We start from the raw sequence: 22,493 nt of genomic DNA, 5'->3' as shown, positions 1-22,493 counted from the left end.
AGCCGGGCGAGGTGGCGGGCGCCTGTAGTCCCAGCTACTCGGGAGGCTGAGGCAGGAGAATGGCGTAAACCCGGGAGGCGGAGCTTGCAGTGAGCTGAGATCCGGCCACTGCATTCCAGCCTGGGCGACAGAGTGAGACTCCGTCTCAAAAAAAAAGAAAAAAAAAAAAAAAAAAAAAAGGCCCCACGCGGTGGCTGACGCCTGTAATCCCAGAACTTTGGGAGGCCGAGGTGGGCGGATCACAAGGTCAGGAGATCGAGACCATCCTGGCGAACACGGTGAAACCCTGTCTCTACTAAAAATACAAAAAATTAGCCAGGCGTGGTGGCGGGCGCCTGTAGTCCCAGCTACTCGGGAGGCTGAGGCAGGAGAATGGTGTGAACCCGGGAGGCGGAGTTTGCACTGAGCCAAGATCCTGCCATTGCACTCCAACCTGGGTGACAGAGCCAGACTTTGTCTCAAAAAAAAAAAAAAAAAAAAGGAATACAGTCACATGGTTCGAAAATCAAACCTAGGCAGAGACACACTGTCGCTTTCCCTGCCCACCCCTTCTACCCAGTTTCCCACCTGCTCCCTCTGACTTTCCAGTCTCCTCTGTAACCTCCTTGTTCTCTGGAATGAGTACCTAGTGGTAGCAGGTTGCATTACTTGTGGTGTGTTTTTTACTAATCATACGTACTGGAGTACTTTATCAGAGTGTCGCTCTTTGTTTTTATAAAGCAACTTAGTATTCAGTGTGCGGATGTGAGTTTTATGTATCTTTGTTTAGTGAGTCTCTTACTGGTGGACACTTGGGCTTATTGCCACAATGTTGCTATACAAATAGTGCTGAGGGCCTGGTGTGGTGACTCACGCCTGTAATCCCAGCACTTTGGGAGGCCGAGGTGGTGGGATCACCTGAGGTTGGGTGTTTTAGAACAGCCTGGCCAATTTGGAGAAACCCCATCTCTACTAAAAACTATAAAAATTAGCCGGGCATGGTGGCACATGCCTGTAATCCCAGCTACTCGGGAGGCTGAGGCAGGAGAATCACTTGAACCCGGGAGGCGGAGGTTGCAGTGAGCCGAGATGGCACCGCTGCACTCCAGCCTAGGCAATAAGAGTGAAACTCCTTCTCAAACAATAATAACAACAACAATAAAACAAACACAAATAGTGCTGCAGGGCCTGCCCTGGAACACGTGTACTGCGCATGTGCACGCGTGTGTGCCCGTGCCCATGTGCAGGTGGGGATGCACCCAGTGTGGGCTGGTTGTCACCAGGTTGCTCCTGCACGACTTGATTTCTCTCACCGCCAACACGGATGCTGGTCTCCCAGCCTCGCGTGTGGGCTTTTGGGATTTTGCCTCCTAAAGCACAAAATGGTGACCCTGATGTAGTTTGAGCATTTTAAAGTATATTAGTATTTAAGGGCCATTGATACTACTTTTTAATGGACTCTCTTAAAATGAAATGCGATGGAAATGGAAAACTAACCTGTTCAGTCGCCTCATCATACCTGTTAAATGAGGTAATATGGTGTGGTACCAGCTATTTTGATGTTTTGAAGCAGCATATTTTCATTTGCTTTGTTTTTAGCTTATAATATCTCAGTGTTACTCCCAGTCTTTTTTTTTTCTTTTGCTATTGTAAAAAAAAAAAGTTTACTTTCTTATCTTACAGGGATCATTGCAAGAGGTCACAGGTTGGGGGTTAACAGGATGGAAATACTATGCCAATGTGATTGGTCCGATCCAGTGCGAAGGCCTGGCCAAGCTGGGAGTCACACAGATTGCCTGTGCAGAGAAGCGCTTCCTGATTCTGTCACACAATGGCTGGGTGCACACACAGGCCTACAATAGTGCCACACTGGTGAGTGTCTGGGCACTGTGCCTGCAGTGTTCCCTTGGCGGGCAGGGTCTGTACTGCAGATGCACAAGCTCTGGTCTTTCTTGAAGCCATTTGATTTGTGAAGATTGATCAGCTTCTGTTTATTGTATATTATGTTTAATGGTCTCAGCTGTAATATTGTCAAGATTTGGGTTGTGAAGGTTAGGAAGTCCTTACAGTGAAACTCATTGCTAATCATGAGATTCCCGTTTGTAAATTCATTTTCCATGTGTAAACTCATTTGACTTTGTGGCCAGGCAGGTGACAGATGAGGGAGTTGGGCCTCATGGGGATAGTGGCAAATTTTCATTAAAGCAGGGTGCTCCCTGTCAGCTGCATGTTTCTGTCGCAAGGGGTTAGCCTGCCCTGCCCCTGCATCGGCTCTGGTCTTGCCGCAGAGCACTTGGAGGCTGCCCGCTGTTCTGTTGGTGCTGGGTGGGAAGGGCTGGAGAGCCGGCCCCGTGGCCCGCAGAGACTTATGCCCCACTTCCGGTTAGAGCAGGGTTTGCTCAGAGATACATGATAAAGGAGAGCTGTGCTGATTTCATTTTCCTTGGACTGATGATGACTTTTCTTCCTATTTTTCTTTTTTTTTAGGCCCCACCACTGGTTCAAGGCCTTGCCTCCAGAAACATTGTAAAAATTGCTGCCCATTCTGATGGTCACCACTGCATAGCCTTGGCTGCCGCTGGAGAGGTATACTCCTGGGCTTAGGGGACAGAGGATGGCTGGGCCATGGGGACACTGTGTCTGTATCGTTCATTCCTGCAGGGGACACACTCCTCTTTTATGTTACCATATCCTCGACAGGCTGGAGCGCAGGAGTGTGTGCAGGTGTTTTCCAGCTGCCCCGACGTGCAGCGCTGGGGTGGAGCGAGACACTGTGATATGCCCCCTCCTTGGTGACGGCTGAGGAACTCTGCCCATGTGTGGAAGGCAACGGGAATCGGCCTTTCTGCTCTTCTCCACCCCATGCAGCCTTGGCCGCCTTCTCTCTACTCAAACCGCATCCCCACTGTGGAGTTTGCCAGGACAAATCCCGCAGCACTGTTCCTTCCTTCACAAACAATTCCCCCTGTCTCCCATAGATAAGGTTCTCACCCTTTCCTTGAACCATTAGATTATTTTTACAGGAACAAAAGTCAGCAGTTTCTTCGTAATATCATCCTATTCGGTGGAATCTTTTATTGTGAAAGAACAGAAATAAAGTTGTTATAAATGCCAGGTTGTAAAAATTGGGAGGTCTGCCAGCCCCATGAGTGATGGGAACCGTCTTGTACTTTGCTGTTGTGCGTGGAACTCTGGCATTAGGTTTAAATGAAGGATGTATGTACACATCAACCCAGCAAGCCCATTTCATGCGGGCCGGAGCCCTGAGCAGGGAGCGGACAGTGCAGAATGTGCAATGAGCGTAGTCATGACTGCCCTTGTGTCCCTTGAGAGGAGCCCGGAGGGCAGGGGCCATGCACACCACAGGGTGGAGTTGAGGGCATCATTGCCAATGGCATCTGCTGGGAAGATCCCAAACTGGGAGAAAAGCAGAGTGATGCGTATCGTGCAGTGCATGTATGCCAAGCTCAGAACAGCCCAACCCTGACAGTGTTGTAAGGGATTCAGACAAATGTAAAACGAGTGAAAAAGAAAAGATCGATCTCCATGGAATTTATAGCTGTCATTGTCACACTGGATCCTAAGGGCTGGGATTGACATGGGGTACACGGGACTTGAAAGGCATTGAGGTACAGGACAGGGTGGTATGTCTGCTTATTTCCTTTAGGTATTTATTACTGACTTTGTATAAAATATTTCATAGTAAAACAATTCTCAGTGCAGAGTAAGTGCTAGGATGAGTAACTTATCCCTTATTCTAGGACTTCAAGGAAGGAAGAGAGATCAGTGCAGATGGCAGAAGCTGGAGATAACCTTTTGGGGAAGTTGAAACTTAAGCTGAATAAGGGAGAGGTTGTACTAGGGTAGAGTCATTGCATTGTCTGTCTGGAGCTGCACGCCCTGGCCATAGCAAATAATAATTAATGATTAAACGCCCGAGCTCTATTCCTTTCCACCTTCTACCTCCTCCCTAGATTTGTTGTTTCTCTTTTGTATCAATACCTCATAATAGATGGCGCTCTTCCTGCTTCTTCTTCACCCCCCCCCCCCCCCCCCCCCCCCCCCCCCCCCCCCCCCCCCCCCCCCCCCCCCCCCCCCCCCCCCCCCCCCCCCCGCAGTGAAAATTGTTACTTTGTAGCACAGGCACCATCCCGTGCCAGGGAAAATTACCAACTGACAGCGCAGGTGCAACATGACCTTCGACCAGAGAAACCAATACCTACTTGGTCACGCCCTCTGCGATGAGATCATCTCCGCCTCTGGCCCAACCCCTTCCCCTCCAAGTGTATATAAGGCACTGCATTACCGCCATTAAACGAGACTTGATCAGAGCACTGTCTTGTCTCCATTTCTCGTGTCTCTTGTCCCCCAAATTCCCACTCCCTCCTCCAGGGCCTGCTTCGACGATCCCGCGGGCCGGGATAACTGTCGCTGTGTGTGCCTGTGCCACTGTGTGTATTTTGCAGACTAGTAGGTCACAAAGTGAGTAAACCATGCCTTTGGAGAGGCCTGGCTTCTATGGATTCTCAAGAAAATGTCATCCATCATAGGAACGTATCCTGGATCCGAAGAATAGGATATTTTGTTAACTTTGCAATTTCATCAACTAGTAAGACTTCTCTACCCTAATCCCCGTTGCCTCATACTTTTCATTTGTAAGATACAGACTGCAGAGTGCTGGCTTCATTCCAGCCACATTCATTTAACAAATACATATGAATGTCAGCCAGCTTTGAGGCTTACGTACAACCAGATGACTGAGTTTCGGGTGTAGAGTTGGATGGGTTTTGGCCAGTGCCCTCAGCTGGGGAGTCACCACCATCAAGACATGGGGTGTGCCTGTCGCTTCCAGGGCCCTGTTTGTACCCTTTGAGTTGATCCCCACTTCCTCCCTCCAGTTGCTGACAACCTCCGATCTGCCCTCTGTTGTTACTATTTTGTCTTTTCCATAATTGAAGGTAAACAAAGCCATACAGCGTGTGGTGTTTTGTTTCTGGCATCTTTCACGTAGCATGATGTCCTGAGATCCAGCCGCATTGCTGGGTGTGTGGGTAATTCCTTCCTTCTGTTGCGGATGGACCGTGGTTTTGGGCCATTGTGAAGAAAGCTGCAATGGACTTTACTGTACAAGTCTCCTTTTTTGAGACGGAGTTTTGCTCTTGTTGCCCACGTTGGAGTGCAATGGCGTGATCTCAGCTAACTGCAACCTCTGCCTCCCGGGTTCAAGCGATTCTCCTGCCTCAGCCTTCCAGTTAGCTGGGCTTACAGGGGCCCACCACCATTCTCAGCTAATTTTGTATTTTTAGTAGGGACGAGGTTTCACCACGTTAGCCAGGCTGGTCTCAAACTACTGACCTCAGGTGATCCGCCCACCGCAGCCTCCCACAGTGCTGGGATTACAGGTGTGAGCCACCGTGCCCAGCCTATTGTACAAGTCTTTCACACTGTTTTTGTAATTCTACTGGATACCATGCTTGGCGTCGGGTTCCAACTTAACAAAAAGTCATGGAGGTGTTAGGTGTTCAAATTCTCTCTTCCTTATTTTATAAGATTCCTGGAAGGTGAAACTGGCCTGATGCTCTCATGGTCTCCATTTGGATAGTGAATTTCCTTTGCTAACACTAATAAGAACACCAAGAAGAAGGGCATTCATGTTTATTCTCTTCCTCCCCAAGGCCTCTGGAGGAGCCTAAGGTGATCTCCGCCTTCTCTGGAAAGCAGGCCGGGATGCACGGGGTGCATATCGCTTGCGGGAGCACTTACAGCGTGGCCATCACTGCGGAGGGGGAGCTGTACACCGGGAGCCGCGGGAACTACGGCCGGCTGGGCCACAGTGCGTCTGCCCTGCATGAGTGGGAGCATGCAGCAGGAGGTGGCCTCTCACAGGACTTAGGAACAGCCGTCCTATCTGTTTGAAGGCTCCAGTGAGGACGAGGCCATTCCAATGCTGGTAGCTGGGCTTAAAGGACTGAAGGTCATGTCATCGATGTGGCGTGTGGGAGTGGGGACGCTCACACCCTGGCTGTCACTGAGAACGGTACATAGAGCTCTCGCCACCCAGGACCGGGCCTCGAGGACACACTTGGCAGCTTCCCTGGAGGAAGTGAGATGAGCACAGTGGGCCTTACGAGGCCGCCCACCCTGTCGCCCAGTGGGTGTGGGGTCAGTGGCATTGGTGAAGAGGCCGCGGTGGTTATTTATGTGTATACCTATTTATATTATTTTCTTCCCTATGCTTGCTTTGAGTTTATTTTGCTTTTGTTTATCTAAGTAGTTGAGGTGGGAGCTTATTGATTTCACAGGGCTTGTTTGCCTGGGGCCTGTCAGCAGATTAGCAGCTGTGTGGGCATTCCTGTGTGGGCATTTTATTTTTTAAGCATGAGAGTTGGGATGGAATGAATGACACTCTGAATTGTCTCTGGTTAGTATTGTTACATTTCTTAACGTTCGGCCACTCTTGATTCCGTGTGGTAATCCCTGCTAAGTCTTTCCGTGTTCTGTAGTCTGACGCTGCGGTATCTGCTTGCTTTGAATTTTGCTTTTGGGTTTGTGTTCCTAACTGAGATCATCCTCATCTTTTTTCAGGGGTACATGATGAGGTTTGATGCTTAAAGTGACGTTAATTTTTTAGAAACGACTCGTCTGTCAGTATTGTGGGGGTCTGTCCTTGGCATCTTGTGTGTCTCTGGCGTTGTGGAGTCTTTCTGTGAAATCAGCTGGGACCTGTCAGCTTGCTTTCTCTCCTGCAGAAGTTGAATGGCAGATTGATAATTGAGTGACTCTTGGGCATTTCTTAGGTCAAAGATGAAAAATCATTTCAGATACTTCCCTATATGCATAGGTCCCGCTGCCGTTGCCGGGACAGACGTTGTCAGAGCCATCCTGTTTCTGCTACTGTGAGTCCTAGAGCAAAGGTGGTCTCCTCTGAAAGGCTCCTGCTCTCAAGGAGCTTTCAATTTGACATCTCGTCATTTACATCGAGTGAGGGGTAGACCTTAAAATATTTCCTGGTTAAAAGTTTTGTGAGGTCGGAGCTGTGTTAGGAGACTAGCCTGGCGTTCTTTAGTGTAGTTGCTACTTTAGGTGAAGTTTATGATGATACGTTGAGTAAACTGCCTTGAACAGGCTGCGGACAGCGTCTTCCTCACACTGGTGTTTCTTTGGTGCAGATCTTGTAGGGAAGTGTCCCTGCTGTGCTGTTATTTTCTGAGGCGACAGTTACGGTAGAAGTATCCTACCCTGCAGTCTGGCCTTGGGGGACAGTGGGAAATGCCCAGGCGGGCTACATGAACAGCATAATTTTCAGCACAGCGTGTGAAAGTGCACCTCTGATCTCTGTGTGCGGGTCTGCTGTGCTGCTTTCATTGACCACAACATAGTGTGTCATCTCCAGTTTCCGGTTCGCTCGGGGTCGGCCTGCTTTTGCAGGTGGAGTTGTATTGGTGTGCAGGCCTGCCCACTCATTTACGTATTGTCTGTGGCTGCTTTCCTGTGACAGTGGCACAGCTGGGTTGTTGGGACAGAAAGCCCACAGAGGCTAAAAATATTTACCATCTGATCGTTGAGGAAAATAGTTGCCTATCTTTAGTTATTACAAAATAGAATGTGGGAACTTGTGGAACAATCTGATATCTTATCTGATTTCTTTTTCCTGATCTTTTACAGTTTTCACCTTTATGTAATTTCACTTTTTTTTTTTTTGGAAGACAGAGTTTCGCTCTGTCACCCAAGCTGGAGTGCAGTGGTGCAGTCTCGGGTCACTGCAACCTCCACCTCCTGGGGTCAAGCAATTCTCATGCCTCAGCTGGATTATGGATGTTCACCACCTTGCCTGGCTAATTTCTGTATTTTCAGTACAGACAGGGTTTCGTCATGTTGCCCAGGCTGGTCTCGAACTCCTGGGCTCAAGTGATCTGCCAGCCTCGGCCTCCCAGAGTGCTGGGATTACAGGCGTGGGCCACCGTGCCCAGCCTAACAATTCTGTTTTTTAACAATTCACTTTCATTAAGTTTTTGCAAAGTTTTCAGCTTATTTTTCACAGTAAAAATAAAACTATTTACTTTTGCAATTGTATTTTATCCCTTTATGTAATATTTAATCAACTTACATAATTATGCTGATATATGCAGTTGGGAACACGTACAGTGGTACGGTTGACCAGCGGTCAGCACGGTGGCAACAGAAGCAGGCAGGCAAATTGGAGGGTGGTCCGCAAGCGTCTGCAGTGTGCCGGGCCCCAGTTACTGTGTCTCACGGAGGCAGTGGGCCTTTGGTTCTGTGAAGCAGTGAACATCGAGCCCAGGCCAGTAAGAGTCACGACTTGGTTCTTCATGTAATGAAAACAAAAAGAAAACTCCGCCTTCCCTTTCTTTCTTGCTTCTATATCAACCTCAGGTGTCACCTAGATTTCATTTGCTCAGTAGCCTCCCTTGTAGTATTAACTGTGCACATGGGTGGTCTACATTAGTGTGCGTTTTTCATTAGATTATTGTCAGTCATTTAAAATTTTTCATTAAAATGCACAGTTGTTGTTATTTAAATGCATTTGTATTTTTTAGGACAAGTGTGGTCTTGGGGAGATGATGACTGTGGGAAATCGGGCAGAGGTGCTAGTGATGGCTGCAAAACCCCAAAGCTGGTTGAAAAGCTGCAAGACTTGGATGTGGTCAGAGTCCGCTGTGGAAGTCAGTTTTCCATCGCTTTGACGAAAGATGACCAAGTTTATTCATGGGGAAAAGGTGACAACCAGAGACGTGGACACAGACCAGAGGGACATGTTCGTTATCCAAAACTCTTAGAAGGCTTGCGAGGTGAGTACAAACGTAAACTGTTAAAACCCTTCAGGACCGTTTCTTTAGTGATGTTTTAAAGTTTGCAGGTTTTGTGTTCTTGACCTGACATTCCGTAAATGGACTGTCATTAGAAATTTTGACAGCCGGCTTGGTGCAGGGATTGATACTAACTGGAACGTGGGTGTGTCTCTATTACAAATGACTTTGAATTATTCTTACCAAATTTAATTTAAATCCATTGAGTTTTACAAACATCACCACTTTCCGTGGCAGGCACCCACGCATCACCCAGCAGGCTGGACTCAGGAAGGGTTCCCTCTGCGTGGTGAGGTCACCTGTACTTGTACTGCAGACACACTGAGACCGTGAGGGTGCGTTGTGCTGTGGGGCCACATTGGCAGGTGGGATTGGGCCCACCTGGGACGCTCTGATGTGAACTCGTCCTTGGTGGGGGCTTCCTGCTTGCTCAGTTGCAAAGGTGTCCCGCATGCATTGTGGTTGGAGGGAACAGATGGAAGCCGAGGTGTGTAGATATGAGTGCCGGCGCCTTCAGTGTGGGCTGCGGGTGCAGGCAGAGAGGATGGGGGCCTCCGCAAGAAGACCCTGAAATTCTTCTATGGTGTTCTCACTAGGGACGTTACGCTGCAGGAAGTTGGGGTGGGGGCCATCAAAACTGTGATGGCGGAGGGATTTTTCTAAGGCAAAACTGGACTTTTCTGTACCACTTGGCCTAGTGGTTGGGAGGTAGTCTTCATCCTAGTCGAGAACTGGGGAAGGGCAGGCAAGCTGACAAGAAAGTAGGGAAGAAGGGAAAAGGCAGCGACAGGTACATCAGATGGACTCTTTAGGGTTCTCTCTCTCGGGGGTGGGCGGCCTTTTTCTTAAAGGGCCGGATTGTATTTGAAGCAGGCGGACGTGGCTGTGTTCCAACACCAGCATCTTCACAGAAGCAGGCCTTGGGCTGCCCTCTGTGTGGGGGCTGTAGTTCGTTGGGTCCTGGTACTGCACACATTGTTTGTGTGTTTGCTTCTTTACCAAGTGGGTTTGGAAGTGGGACTTTTTTTTTTTTTTTTTTTTTTTTTTTTGAGACGGAGTCTCGCTCTGTCGCCCAGGCTGGAGTGCAGTGGCCGGATCTCAGCTCACTGCAAGCTCCGCCTCCCGGGTTCACGCCATTCTCCTGCCTCAGCCTCCCGAATAGCTGGGACTACAGGCGCCCGCCACCTCGCCAGGCTAGCTTTTGTATTTTTTAGTAGAAACGGGGTTTCACCGTGTTAGCCAGGATGGTCTCGATCTCCTGACCTTGTGATCCGCCCGTCTCAGCCTCCCAAAGTGCTGGGATTACAGGCTTGAGCCACCGCGCCCGGCTGGAAGTGGGACTTTTAAGTGAGACTTGCCAGTTCCTTCCTCCATGAGTTTTATTTTAACGCATGTTAGTGTCTTGATGACTGAGAGTTTTGTGTGCCCATACGGTATGTATTATGTTCTGAGGTTCTGAGATAAGTGACAAAGTAATAAGTTTCCTCTGTGTCATTGAATGGTGTTTGAATTTCACGTGCCTTCTTGTTTATATTCCCCTCCATTAGTATAGGAAAGCTACGATGGTCATTAGATATAGAAATCATTTACTTTCAGAGTATTTAAATTACTGTTGATAAACACCTTTTGTTGTTGCTGATGTTAACTTACGGTAGGATCGTAGGATAGAATTGTTCCCCTTACTGCAGTGTGGTTTTTCAGCTGAGTTCTTTTATATGTTGACATTTCTGAGAAACACCCTTTGTGTTGGCCATGTTAGATTTACCAGGAAGGAAAAATAGAATATTTTGTGTTCCTGGTAAACACAATAAGTGTTTAAATAGAAACAATGTTTTAAATACTGTTATCACCTAACTCTGAGAAAAAAATAGATTTCCTCTTAGGAAGCCTTCCTTAGTGAAGAGTGTGCTGTGTATTGTTGTATCTGGGATGGGAGAATATGATCTAATAGTTAATTAAAAGCACCTTGTTTCTCTCTGAATGAAAATCTGAATAAGGAGGAGAAAAAAGAACAGATCGTTTTCATATCCCAGATTTACGATCTTTGTAGGCTGTGGGTCCTAACAAATTGTAGCTAACAAAATACAGGAGTTCTAATAACACACCCAAAGCAAATGAATTGTGCTTAATATTAAAGCAACAGATTATCCCCAAGAAGTTAATATTAAAAGCTTTCTGGCCTGAATGGCCGAGTGGAAATACCTGTCTTTCTTGCAGCAGAAGTCCTAGGCTTGAAGCTGCATCTGCATCCCTCTTTCCTTGTAGGGAAGAAGGTGATTGATGTGGCTGCCGGCTCCACCCACTGCCTGGCTCTGACTGAGGACATCGAGGTCCACAGCTTGGGGAGCAACGACCAGTGCCAGCACTTTGACACCTTGCGCGTGACCAAGCCAGAACCTGCAGCATTGCCGGGACTGGACACCAAACACACAGTGGGAATTGCCTGTGGGCCTGCCCAGGTACGGAATATAGAGCTTGATTTGGTGTTTAGGAGGATTTTGGTTTCCAGTTGTTCACTACCAGTATATAGAAAATACCACTGAGTTTTGTTTGCTGTTCTTACGTCCCACAGTTGTGCTAAACTCATTTATTATGAGCTTCATTGTCGTTTCTTTGGGTTTTCTTCATGGACAATTATACTGTCTGTATAGAGGGGCAGTTCCATTTCTTCCTTTCCAATCTGCCTGCCTTTTATGTCTTTTCCCGGCCTGGTTGCCCTGGCCAGGACTTGCGGTGTGAAGCTGAGTAGGAGAGGGGACAGTGGGCGCCCCGCCTAGTTCCGGACTGTAGGGGAATGCAGTTCAGTCTTTCACCATCAGCTGTGATGTTGGCTGCGGGTGTTTACGTAGATGCCTTATTCCCAGATTAAGGCAGTTTCTTTAATTCCCCCTTTTAGAAGCTTTTAAAAAATCCTGAATGGATGTTAAAATTTGTTAAATGCTTTTAATCATCTCAAATGAAATGGTCCTGCAGTTTTCCTTCTTTAGTGTGTTAGTATGATATATTACATTGATGATTTTTACTTTTTTTTTCTTAAACTTTTTTTTTCTTTTTTAGACATAAGGTTTCACTATGTTGCCCAGGCTGGTCTTGAACTCCTGAGTTCAAGTGATCTACCTGCCTTGGCCTCCCAAAGTGCTGGGATTACAGGTGTGAGACACCGCACCAGCCTGATTTTTAAATACTGACCAAGCCTTGTATTACTGGGATAGGCATCACTTGGCCACAATTTACCACCCTATTTCTTTTCTTTCTTTCTTTTTTTTTTTTTTGAGACAGAGTCTCACTCTGTCACCCAGGCTGGAGTGCATTGGTGCAATCTCAGCTCTCTGCAACCTCTGCCTCCTGGGTTCAAGCAATTCTCCTGCCTCAGCCTCCTGAGTAGCTCGGATTCCAGGTGTGCACCACCACGCCTGGCTAATTTTTGTTTTTTTTTTTTGGTAGAGATGGGGTTTCATCATGTTGGCCAGCCTGGTCTCCAGCTCCTGACCTCAAGTGACCCACCCTCCTTGGCATCCCAAAGTGTTGGGATTAGAGGCGTGAGCCACCGCGCCCGATCCTGTTCTCTTTCTATCTTGCTAACTTTGACTTGCTAATACGTTGTTGAGGATTTTTCTGTTGATGCTCATCAGGGATGTTGGTTTGTGGTTGTCTTTCTTTGTATTATACTGTCTTGTCTGACTTTCTGTCAGGGGAAACCTGACCTTATACAAAATATTGGCGTGTATTCTCTCTCTTTCCATTTTCTATAAGGGATTGTGTAGAATTAGTGTTATTTCTTCTTTACATGTTTTTGAATCCATCTGAGCCTGGAGATTTCTTTCTATAAGATTTTATGCCAGGCGCGATGGCTCATGCCGGTCATCCCAGCACGTTGAGGGGCCGAGGCGGGTGGATCATCTGAGGTCAGGAGTTTGAGACCAGCCTGGCTAACATGTTGAAACCCCATTTCTACTAAAAATAGAAAAAATGAGTCGAGCTTGGTGGTGTGCGCTGTAATCCCAGCTACTCAGGAGGCCAAGGCAGGAGAATCCCTTGAACCCGGGAGGCGGAGATTGCAGAGAGCCGGGATCGCACCATTGCGCTCCAGCTTGGGCAACAAGAGCGAAACTCCGGCTCAAGGGAAGAAAAAAAAGATTTTACAAATTCCATTTCTTTTTTTTTTTTTTTTTTTTTTTTGAGACGGAGTCTCGCTCTGTCGCCCGGGCTGGAGTGCAGTGGCCGGATCTCAGCTCACTGCAAGCTCCGCCTCCCGGGTTTACGCCATTCTCCTGCCTCAGCCTCCCGAATAGCTGGGACTACAGGCGCCCGCCACCTCGCCCGGCTAGTTTTTTGTATTTTTGTTAGTAGAGACGGGGTTTCACCATGTTAGCCAGGATGGTCTCAATCTCCTGACCTCGTGATCCGCCCGCCTCGGCCTCCCAGAGTGCTGGGATTACAGGCTTGAGCCACCGCGCCCGGCCTACAAATTCCATTTCTTTAACAGATACCGAACTATTCAGATTACCTGTTTGTTTCTAGGAGGATTTTCCTGGTTTGTGGCACTCAGACATTGCTTTACTTATCTACATTGTGTGATTTTTACGTGTCTAGTTTTCCGTGGTGACGTCTGTGAGGCCTGCAGTGATGTCCCTTCATTCATTCCTGATGCTGATAAGTTGTATCTTTTCTGTTTTTTTCTTTGTCAACTTTGCTAGAGTTTTTCAATTTTGTTGATCTTTTCAAACAACAATCTTTTAGTTTCATTAATTGATCCCTTGTTTTTTTTGCTTTCAATCTCATTGATTTCTGCTTTTATCTTGTCATTTTTCCCTTTGGCTTGTTTTGCGTTCACTTTGCTCTTTTTCTAGTTTCTTAAGGTGGAAGCGTAGATTGCTGATTTACATCTATCTTTTTTGTAATATGTAATCATTTGAGGCTATAAATTTTCCTCTAAGCAGTGCTTTAATTAAACCCACAAATTTTGGTGTGTTTTCATTTATGTTCAAAATATTTTGTAATTTCTCTTGAGAATTGTTCTTTGACCCATGGATTATTATTATTATTATTATTATTATTTCAAGATGGAGTTTTGCTGTTGTTGCCCAGGCTGGAGTGCAATGACATGATCTCTGCTCACTGCAACCTCTGTCTCCCGGGTTCAAGTGATTCTCCTGCCTCAGCCTCCTGGTTAGCTGGGACTACAGGTGCCCGCCACCATGCTCAGCTAATTTTTTTGTATTTTCACTAGAGATGGGGTTTCTCCATGTTGGCCAGGCTGATCTTGAACTCCTGGCTTCAGGTGATCCCCCCGCCTTGGCCTCCCACAGTGTTGGGATTACAGGCGTGAGCCACTGCACCCAACCTGACCCATGGATTATTAAGTATGTTTTTAAATTTTGAAATGTTTGCAGATTGTTCTGTTAATGATTTCTTAGGGAAAACAAACTGTATATGATTTCATTTCTTTTAAATGTGTTAAGATATATGTCTCAGGATATGTTCTCTCTTAGCGAACATTCTGTATGTGCTTAAAAAGTGTATGTATGGTTCAGGCGCGGTGGCTCAAGCCTGTAATCCCAGCACTTTGGGAGGCCAAGGTAGGCAGATCATGAGGTCAGGAGATCGAGACCATCCTGGCTAACACGGTGAAACCCCGTCTCTACTAAAAATACAAAAAAATTAGCCGGGCGTGGTGGTGGCAGCCTGTATTCCCGGCTACTCGGGAGGCTGAGGCAGGAGAATGGTGTGAACCCGGGAGGCGGAGCTTGGAGTGAGCCGAGATCTTGCCACTGCACTCCAGCCTGGGCAACAGAGCGAGACTCCATTTCAAAAAAAAAAAAAAAAGTATACGTATTTTGCTGTTGTTGGATGAAGTGTTCTATAAATTAGATCCAATTTATCGATGGTGTTCTACAGTTCTCTTAGATTTTTGCGGATGACTTGTTCTCTCACTATGAAAGGTAGTGTGTGTGTTCTATGCATCTAACAATTCATTGTCTAGTTAGAGTTGCTATTGTACCACTTCAAGTGGATGGAGATCCTCATTGCCATCCATGAATGTGCATTTATCATTTTGAGAGTGAAAAGATTATTAAAATTGCTTTTACTTTTTTAGGTATGGCCAAATGAGATGGGGCTAGTGAAATGGGCGGGAAAATTGGAAGCTGACAGTGTGTGAGCTAGACACCCATGAATGCCTTTGGACTGGGCGGTGAGAGGGATGATAGGTGATAATGTAAGGCGGCTCCATCACACACGCTGGGTACTCCTGTTGAACAGACCAGCAGCTGCATTTGGAGATTCATTTTAGATTGTCGCGTTTCCTCTTAGAGCTTTGCTTGGTCATCATGTTCTGAGTAGTCCACTGGCCTCCGTGTCCCTTTTCTGGTGGACATTTGCTCAGTGACTTTTGAGCAGCTGGATCTCCTGCTGCGGCAGGTGAGGGAGGGGATGGACGGCTCCGCGGACTGGCCCCCGCCCCAGGAGAAAGAGTGCGTGGCCGTGGCAACGCTGAATCTTCTACGACTTCAGGTGTTCACAATTTCCCTTCTTCTTGCTCCTTTTATAAGTGTCTTAGGGATTTGTAAGAAGGTTTATGTATTTTGAGGGGCATGGGCTTTAGCCTATTCGGTGAAGTATTTTAAAGTAAGATTGTAATGCGCTTATAATGGATGCGAGGCTGAAACAACTTGATCTGGTTATTTTATGTTTGTGCTGGAAGTCAGCCTCGGCACGCAGGAAGAGTGTGCATGGATTGTGTTATTTTTGCTATGATGAGTGTGTCAGCATTCTTCCTGTTTTACTGTTGTTGTGTGTGGAGAAGTGACTGGGTGAGATCACAGGTGACGGGGGGAGGCGGTGCTCAGCTGAGAGACCAGTGTTGGCCCCTCTCTCCTCTGTGCTGTGAAAACCCTGCTCCAGGAGTGTCCAGTCTTGGTTTCCCTGGGCCACGCTGCAAGAATTGTCTTGGGCTACACATAAAATACACTAACGATAGCTGATGAGCTTAAAAAAAATCGCAAAGCATATCTCATAATGTTTTAAGAAAGTTTACTTTGGACCGCATTCAAAGCCGTCCTGGGCCACGTGCTGCCCGCAGGTTGTGGGTTGGACAAAGCTGATCTACTCAGTAAGCTCGGCTCCCTACAGCAATACCTTCCTTTCCTCACCATGAAGGTTATGGCTGCGGTCAAAATAAAAGCTACAAAAGTCTTCCTTCCTGGTAAAACTAAAGCTGAAGTCTTTGATCATCATATTTTCTTTGTCTTTGTCATAAAACCATATAACTTAATGATAAGAACCACGTTTTCTCGACATAGTAACTTCCCTTTTATTACACAATGATTTCTGTGTAACAACCCATCATGCCCCTCTTCCAGCCCCTCCCCTTTTTGCCCTGCTTCGAGAATCTACAGAACTGAGTGTAGTGTTTGGTTGCCGTGATGAACTGAGCAGAGGTTTGGAGTGTGCTTCTCCTCCTGCAGTCCTCTGTAGCACTCATGTGTCGCCATACCTGTGGCGTCCTGGCGTTTGCGTGGGTGCCCCTGGTGTTTGCTGCTCCTCCTGGTTTGCAGTGATGCTTCTGTTCTGGTCAGTGCTGTGGAGTGTGGCCTTCTGTATGTCTCAGGCTGTCGAGGTGTCCCAGCGTCTGGTTTTGCATTTGCCTCTCCGGGGTTCTGAGGGTTCTGTGGGTTTCACAGACCGTAGGTGAGTTTCGACGCTCATTTCCTGACCTGTGATATCTATACCTAGGTGAGCGATATGTTTTTGATTTCACTTCTACTCACAGGGCAAGGCCGGGTCTCTGATTTCTCCTGGGGTCTCTTGCTACCCAAAGCCCGGGACGGCAGTGTGTTGCGCCCTGGTTGTGGGTGGCTGGCAGGCAGGTGATCCTGAGTGGCTCCCAGCCTTCTGCAGGAAGCTGGGGTTCAGTGGGTCCTTGTGTGCATTCCCGTGTGGGAGGTTGTTCTGAAGCCTGGTGGCTTGTCTCTGCTTTCAGAGCCCGGAACCTCTTGACTCCTGCTGTGTGTGCCCGTGTGAGTTCGCTTTTGCACTTGAGGAGTTTCCTTGTGTACTCTCAGCTCCGCAATCTAATTTTTAGCAGCTTTTTTTTTTTTTTTTTTTTTTTTGAGACAGGGTCTCACTTTGTCACTCAGGCTGGAATGCAGTGGTGTAATCTTGGCCTCCCAGGTTCAAGTGATTCTCCTGCCTCAGCCTCCCAAGTAGCTGGGACTACAGGTGTGTACCGTCATGCCCGGCTGATTTTTTATAGACATGGGGTTTCACCATGTTGTCCAGGCTGGTCTTGAACTCCATCTCAAGTGATCTTCCCACCTCGGCCTCCCAAAGTCCTGGGGTTACAGGCATAAGCCACCGCCTGTGGCCGCTTTTTTGGTTACATCGCAGCCTTTCTTTCTGTGCTTGGTGCAGATTGTCGGGGCGGGCGGGGCAGGGGTTGCTGTTGCTGGTTGTTTAGCTCCTCCGCTCATCTTGAGCTTTTCCATATACGTGTTCATGGTGGGGTTAAAAAAATTCCTCTACAAAATACTTCAACTACTGTGGGTAAGAGGTTTTCTAGTCCAAGTTTTAAAAATACATAAACTGAGAAGTTACTTTATCTATTTAAATAATACTTCAAAGTGAGTTTTATTCCGTGTTTAATAAGACTTTGAAATTCACTCATTTTGAGGGGTTCTAAGTGAAAATTGTTTTTCTGCTGTCAGTTGCATGCTGCCATTAGTCACCAGGTTGACCCAGAATTGTGTGGTTTAGGTCTGGGCAGCGTCCTCCTGAACAGCCTGAAGCAGACGGTGGTGACCCTGGCCAGCAGCGTGGGCGTGCTGAGCACCGTGCAGCCGGCCGCCCAGGCCGTGCCGCAGAGCGGCTGGTCCGTGCTGCTGCCCAGCGCCGAGGAGCGGGCCCGGGCACTCTCTGCTCCCCTGCGCCGCGCAGGTGGGCTTGGGGAAGGAACAGGAGAGGGCATGGGTCACGGTGCTGGGAGGGGATGGCGTTTCACTCAAATTGGCACACACTTTCTTTTTTTTTTTTTTTGAGACGGAGTCTAGCTCTGTTGCCCAGGCTGGAGTGCAGTGGCCGGATCTCAGCTCACTGCAAGCTCCGCCTCCCGGGTTTACGCCATTCTCCGGCCTCAGCCTCCCGAGTAGCTGGGAGTACAGGCGCCCGCCACCTCGCCCGGCTAATTTTTTTTGTATTTTAGTAGAGACGGGGTTTCACCGTGTTAGCCAGGATGGTCTCGATCTCCTGAACTCGTGATCCGCCCGTCTCGGCCTCCCAAAGTGCTGGGATTACAGGCTTGAGCCACCGCGCCCGGCCAACACACACTTTCTATTTCAGTTTCAGGCAATGACGTGAACATAAGTCGAGGTTGTCAATTCATGAGTGATCTTCTGGTGGACAGCTTGGTGGCTGCTGGAGGGTTGGAGTCAGCCTTACACGCAGCCATTACTGCAGAGATCCAGGTATGGCCTTGGAGGCACACATGACCTGGTGGTGCTCTGAGATCGGAAATACCACACTCACGCGAAGAATAACCGAAAACAGTAAAACTAAACTTGTCTCATATCCAAGTATTTTTTTAAACTCTTTTACGTGCTAACTTAAACAATTATTGAGATATGATTTAATTGTGAAATCCTGGGTGTTGTCTGTTTCAGTGAAGTTAACAGGTAACCTGTCCATCACGTAGACCGTTCCCGTCACCCAGGAAGATCCCTGTGCCCCTTGGCACTCACAGCCGGGACGCTCCCCTGCCCTCAGATGGGATTCATTTTCCTGCTCTGAGTGTTGCAGCAATGTAGCTGCAGAGGCTGCACTCTTTCCTGCGTTGCCTTGGAGAAGGATTTTCGGATTCACTCACACTGTTGTGTGTCTTGTGACTTGGTTTTTATTATTGGGAAGTTTTCCATTTTATAGGTGCAGTGCTGGTTGTTAGTTCATTCTCCTATTGAAGGACATTTAGTTGTTTTTTGTTTTTTGTTTGTTTGTTTGTTTGTTTTGAGAGAGGGTCTTGCTCTGTCACCCAGGCTGGATGCAGTGACCTGATCTTGGTTCACTGCAGTCTGGTCCTCCTCGGCTCAAACGATCCTCCCACCTCGGCCTCCTGTGTTGCAGGGACCACAGTCAGGTCACGATGCCCGGCTAGTTTTTTGATTTTTTTGTAGAGACAAGGTTTCACTATGTCGCACAGGCTGGTCTCGAACTCCTGGGCTCCAGTGATCCCCCAACCTTGGCCTCCCAAAGTGTTGGGATTACAAGCGTGAGCCACCGCGCCCAGGCTTTCTGGTTTTTGGCCGTGTAGAGCTGCCACGATTGTGCTGTGTGCAAGTACTTCAGTGAACATATGTTCTCCCTTAGGGTAAACACTTGGAGTGGAATTTGTTAGGTCCTGGGGTAAGTAGCTGTTCATGGTTTCCCAGAGTGGCTTTGCCGTTTACACTTGAACCAGTGTGTGTGAGAATTCTAGCTTCTTGTCCTCACAAAGCAGCTGGATGCTGCGTGTGTGGGGCGGATCCCATGGGTGTTTGTGAGAGCCAGGAGCAGGGTTAAGGATTTTAGGGACTTCACAGAAGGAGGCTGGAGAGCATCAGCAGAGGCCGCCTGGACCTTGGATCTGTAAAAAGAAGACACTGAAACTGCACAACTGAGTTGGGGTTTCCAACAGGGCAGGTGTGGGCCTTACACGGGTAGGTGTGTGCGGTGGCACACACAGGCTGGGATAGCTTGGCCCTGGGGTCAGGGCTCAGCCAGCCTGTGTGCCTTCACACCTGCTAATGAGATCCCTTGTAAACAGTTTCCGTTTATGAATTCCAGGATATTGAAGCCAAAAAAGAAGCACAGAAGGAAAAAGAAATTGATGAACAGGAAGCGAATGCCTCAACATTTCATACAAGCAGGACGCCATTGGATAAAGACCTTGTTAATACGGGAATCTGTGAGTCTTCTGGCAAACGGTGTTTACCTCTGGTTCAGCTCATACAACAGCTTCTTAGGTAAATCGTATGAGCTGTATTGTGTTGTGTTGTATTGTATTGTATTGTATTGTATTGTATTGTATTGTATTGTATTTATTTACTTTTTTTTTTTTTTTTTTTTTTAAGGCAGAGTTTCGCCCTTGTTGCCCAGGTTGGAGTGCAGTGGTGCAATCTTGACTCACTGCAACCTCCGCCTCCCGGGTTCAAGCGATTCTCCTGCCTCAGCCTCCTGAACAGCTAGGATTACAGGCGTGTGCCACTGCACCCGGCTAATTTTGTAGTTTTAGTGGAGACAGAGTTTCTTCATGTTGGTCAGGCTGGTCTTGAAATCCCGACCTCAAGTGATCCGCACGCCTTGGGCTCCCAAAGTGTTGGGATTACAGGCATGAGCCACCACGCCCGGCCTATTTATTTACTTATTAAAGTTTTTTTTTTTTTTTTTTTTTTTTTTTGAGACGGAGTCTCGCTCTGTTGTCCAGATTGGATTGCAGTGTCACGATCTTGGCTCACTGCAACCTCTGCCTCCTGGGTTCAAGCTATTCTCCTGCCTCAGCCTCCCGAGTAGCTGGGACTACAGGCATCTGCAACCACACCTGGCTGATTTTTGTATTTTTAGTAGAGACACGTTTTCAGCATATTGGTTCAGGCTCGCCTCCAACTCCTGACCTCAGGTGATCCACCTGCGTTGGCCTCTCAAAATGTTGTGATTACAGGCGTTAGCCACTGTGCCTGGCCTGTATTGTGTTTTAATAGGTGATTATTGGTTTTCATATTAAGATAGTGAAATCCAGCACAAGGATCTCAAAAATCTGGTGATAGAAGGAATATTCTGAAAATTACCTAGTACAGATGTTAGGATAAAGAGCAGACCCTTTTCAACATAGGTGAGAGGAGAATTTGGAGGGTATGATGATATTCAAAAGTTTTTCACAGAAGAGAAATTGAGGTGTGCAGTAAACATGTAAAAAGATTCTTAGTAATAAGCACGTGGATGCAAATAAAAATCATCATGGAAGGTTATTTTTAAAACTGGTTCTATCATTGCCTCACTTTATATACTACAGAGTTATACATACTACTTTGTAAGGTAATTTTTCTCTTCGAAACTAAAGTCCATGTGAAATACTGGTGAGCATTGTTCTGGAAGGCCGGACTAGGAGGAGGTGGGAAGAAGTCAGACTCAGCCAGTGGACAGAGGCTAACCTTGGCAGAAGCGAAAACGGTCAGGCAGTGTTGTCTGAACATGATCGTTCAAGAAGAGCGGAAGAGCAAGGTGATTTGTGAAAGAGATTTATTAGACAATGAAACACATTTATACCTCTATTTCATAAAAGTGTGCAGTTTGTAAACTCGTGCTCCTGATTTTTGTTTCTACACATAGAGAAAGCAGAGCCTTGGCAGGTTGGATCAGGCAGCTGAGCACAGAGCAGGGAGCCCTTGGCAGTGACCCCAGCTCTCAGCTGGCCTGTTCATGGGGCCATGGTAGGTCTACAGCGTGGGGTGTGCCTGCAGCGTGGGGTGGGCCTGCCGTCCACAGCCAGAAAAATGAACTTAGTGGACACAAGTGCTGGGATTACAAGCATGAGCCACTGCACCCGGCCATTATTACACTTAATTTGATGTGGTTTTTTGTTTGGTTTGTTTTGCTTTTTTCCCCTGAGATGGAGCCTCACTCTGTTGCCCGGACTGGAGTGCAGTGGCGGGATCTCAGCTCACTACAGGCTCTGCCTCCTGGGTTCAAATGATTCTCCTGCCTCAACCTCCTGAGTGGCTGGGACTAAAGATGCGTGCCACCATACCTGGCTAATTTTTGTACTTTTAGTAGAGATAGGGTTTCACCATGTTGGCTGGGGTAGTCTTGAACTCCCAACCTCAGTTAATCTGCCCGCCTCGGCTTCCCAAAGTGTTGGGATTACAGGTGTGAGCCACCGTACCTGGCCATGTTTATTAAGACAGCTAAGAACATGTTGAATTGCACCTGTGGCTCCACTGGTGTCCTGGGCAGGTAGCTATGTGCTGTCCACACAGGTTGTCTCCTGTGTCTTCATCTTCGCTGCGTGTGACTTTTTGGTTCTTTTGGCACGTGGAGTCCCGTATGGGACATTGGTTCTACAGTTGATTTATAATAAGGATGTACCTACTAAAAAAATAGAATAGAAACAAACATAGTTATCACCTCAGCAAAATTTTGGAAAGTAGAAAAAGAAAAATGCATTCACAGCTTTTCAGTAGCCGATAGTCCAGACCGTTTCATAAGCGTGGATAATATGTCCGTCTCCCACACCGATAGACCCTGTTTTCTCACCTTAAGTGTTTGTGATCGAAGGATTCTTGATGTGTTGACTTGGCGGATGCGGTTCTTGAACAGTAGTTTATCTAAAGATTGTAAGAGACTTTTGGATACATTTCATGTCCTTTTTTCCCTTGGAAGACCTGGGTTGAAGAAATTGCTGCTTGCCAAAAATAAGCTGTGAAACAGATTTCAGAGTAACTCTTTAGTTACATGCCGGCCAGGAGCCACAGAACACCATTTCCATTTGAAAATAGAGCGCCGTGAAGTTTTTGTAAGTAGTGAACCCCATCAGAATTACACGTTTTGATTATGGCTCTAAATTTTATATGAACGAAATAAATTAAAAATGTCACTGTATTGTATTACCGTCTCTTGCTCCTTCAGGTGTAGCTTCCACGCTAGATTCTAGCCCTGTTTCTT

At 47.3% G+C, this 22,493-nt stretch overlaps 1 protein-coding gene across 3 annotated transcripts; it reads left to right on the top strand.

Annotated features, from left to right (window-relative positions):
• The first annotated feature begins 4,409 nt into the window (after positions 1-4,409).
• LOC126960118 (E3 ubiquitin-protein ligase HERC2-like) lies at positions 4,410-21,126 on the top strand. Of its 3 annotated transcripts, none has more exons than XR_007727725.1 (5): positions 4,410-5,812; positions 8,538-8,789; positions 11,073-11,266; positions 18,144-18,268; positions 19,620-19,703. XR_007727725.1 is itself a non-coding variant. In XM_050800122.1 (5 exons), exons 1-5 carry the CDS (start codon positions 5,707-5,709, stop codon positions 21,062-21,064), a joined length of 903 nt encoding a protein of 300 aa, XP_050656079.1. In that variant the 5' UTR covers positions 4,410-5,706; the 3' UTR covers positions 21,065-21,126. The 3 variants fall into 3 exon arrangements, 2 of the variants coding, with proteins under 2 accessions (XP_050656079.1, XP_050656080.1); XM_050800122.1 differs by lacking the exon at positions 18,144-18,268 and adding an exon at positions 20,893-21,126 and having other exon boundaries at positions 19,620-19,798; XM_050800123.1 differs by lacking the exons at positions 18,144-18,268; positions 19,620-19,703 and adding an exon at positions 17,562-17,644.
• Positions 21,127-22,493: the final 1,367 nt, after the last annotated feature.

The sequence above is a fragment of the Macaca thibetana genome, chromosome 7 (assembly GCF_024542745.1).
Source record: "Macaca thibetana thibetana isolate TM-01 chromosome 7, ASM2454274v1, whole genome shotgun sequence".
Taxonomy (NCBI): domain Eukaryota; kingdom Metazoa; phylum Chordata; class Mammalia; order Primates; family Cercopithecidae; genus Macaca; species Macaca thibetana.
This window is presented reverse-complemented; position numbering and strand designations above follow the sequence as displayed.

Excerpts from the sequence above, each read along its gene's own strand:
- LOC126960118 (XM_050800122.1), top strand. The coding sequence starts at position 5,707 with ATGCACGGGGTGCATATCGCTTGCGGGAGCACTTACAGCGTGGCCATC. Across the intron at positions 5,813-8,537 it reads CTACGGCCGGCTGGGCCACA|GACAAGTGTGGTCTTGGGGA; the intron begins GTGCGTCTGCCC and ends TGTATTTTTTAG. Across the intron at positions 8,790-11,072 it reads ACTCTTAGAAGGCTTGCGAG|GGAAGAAGGTGATTGATGTG; the intron begins GTGAGTACAAAC and ends CTTTCCTTGTAG.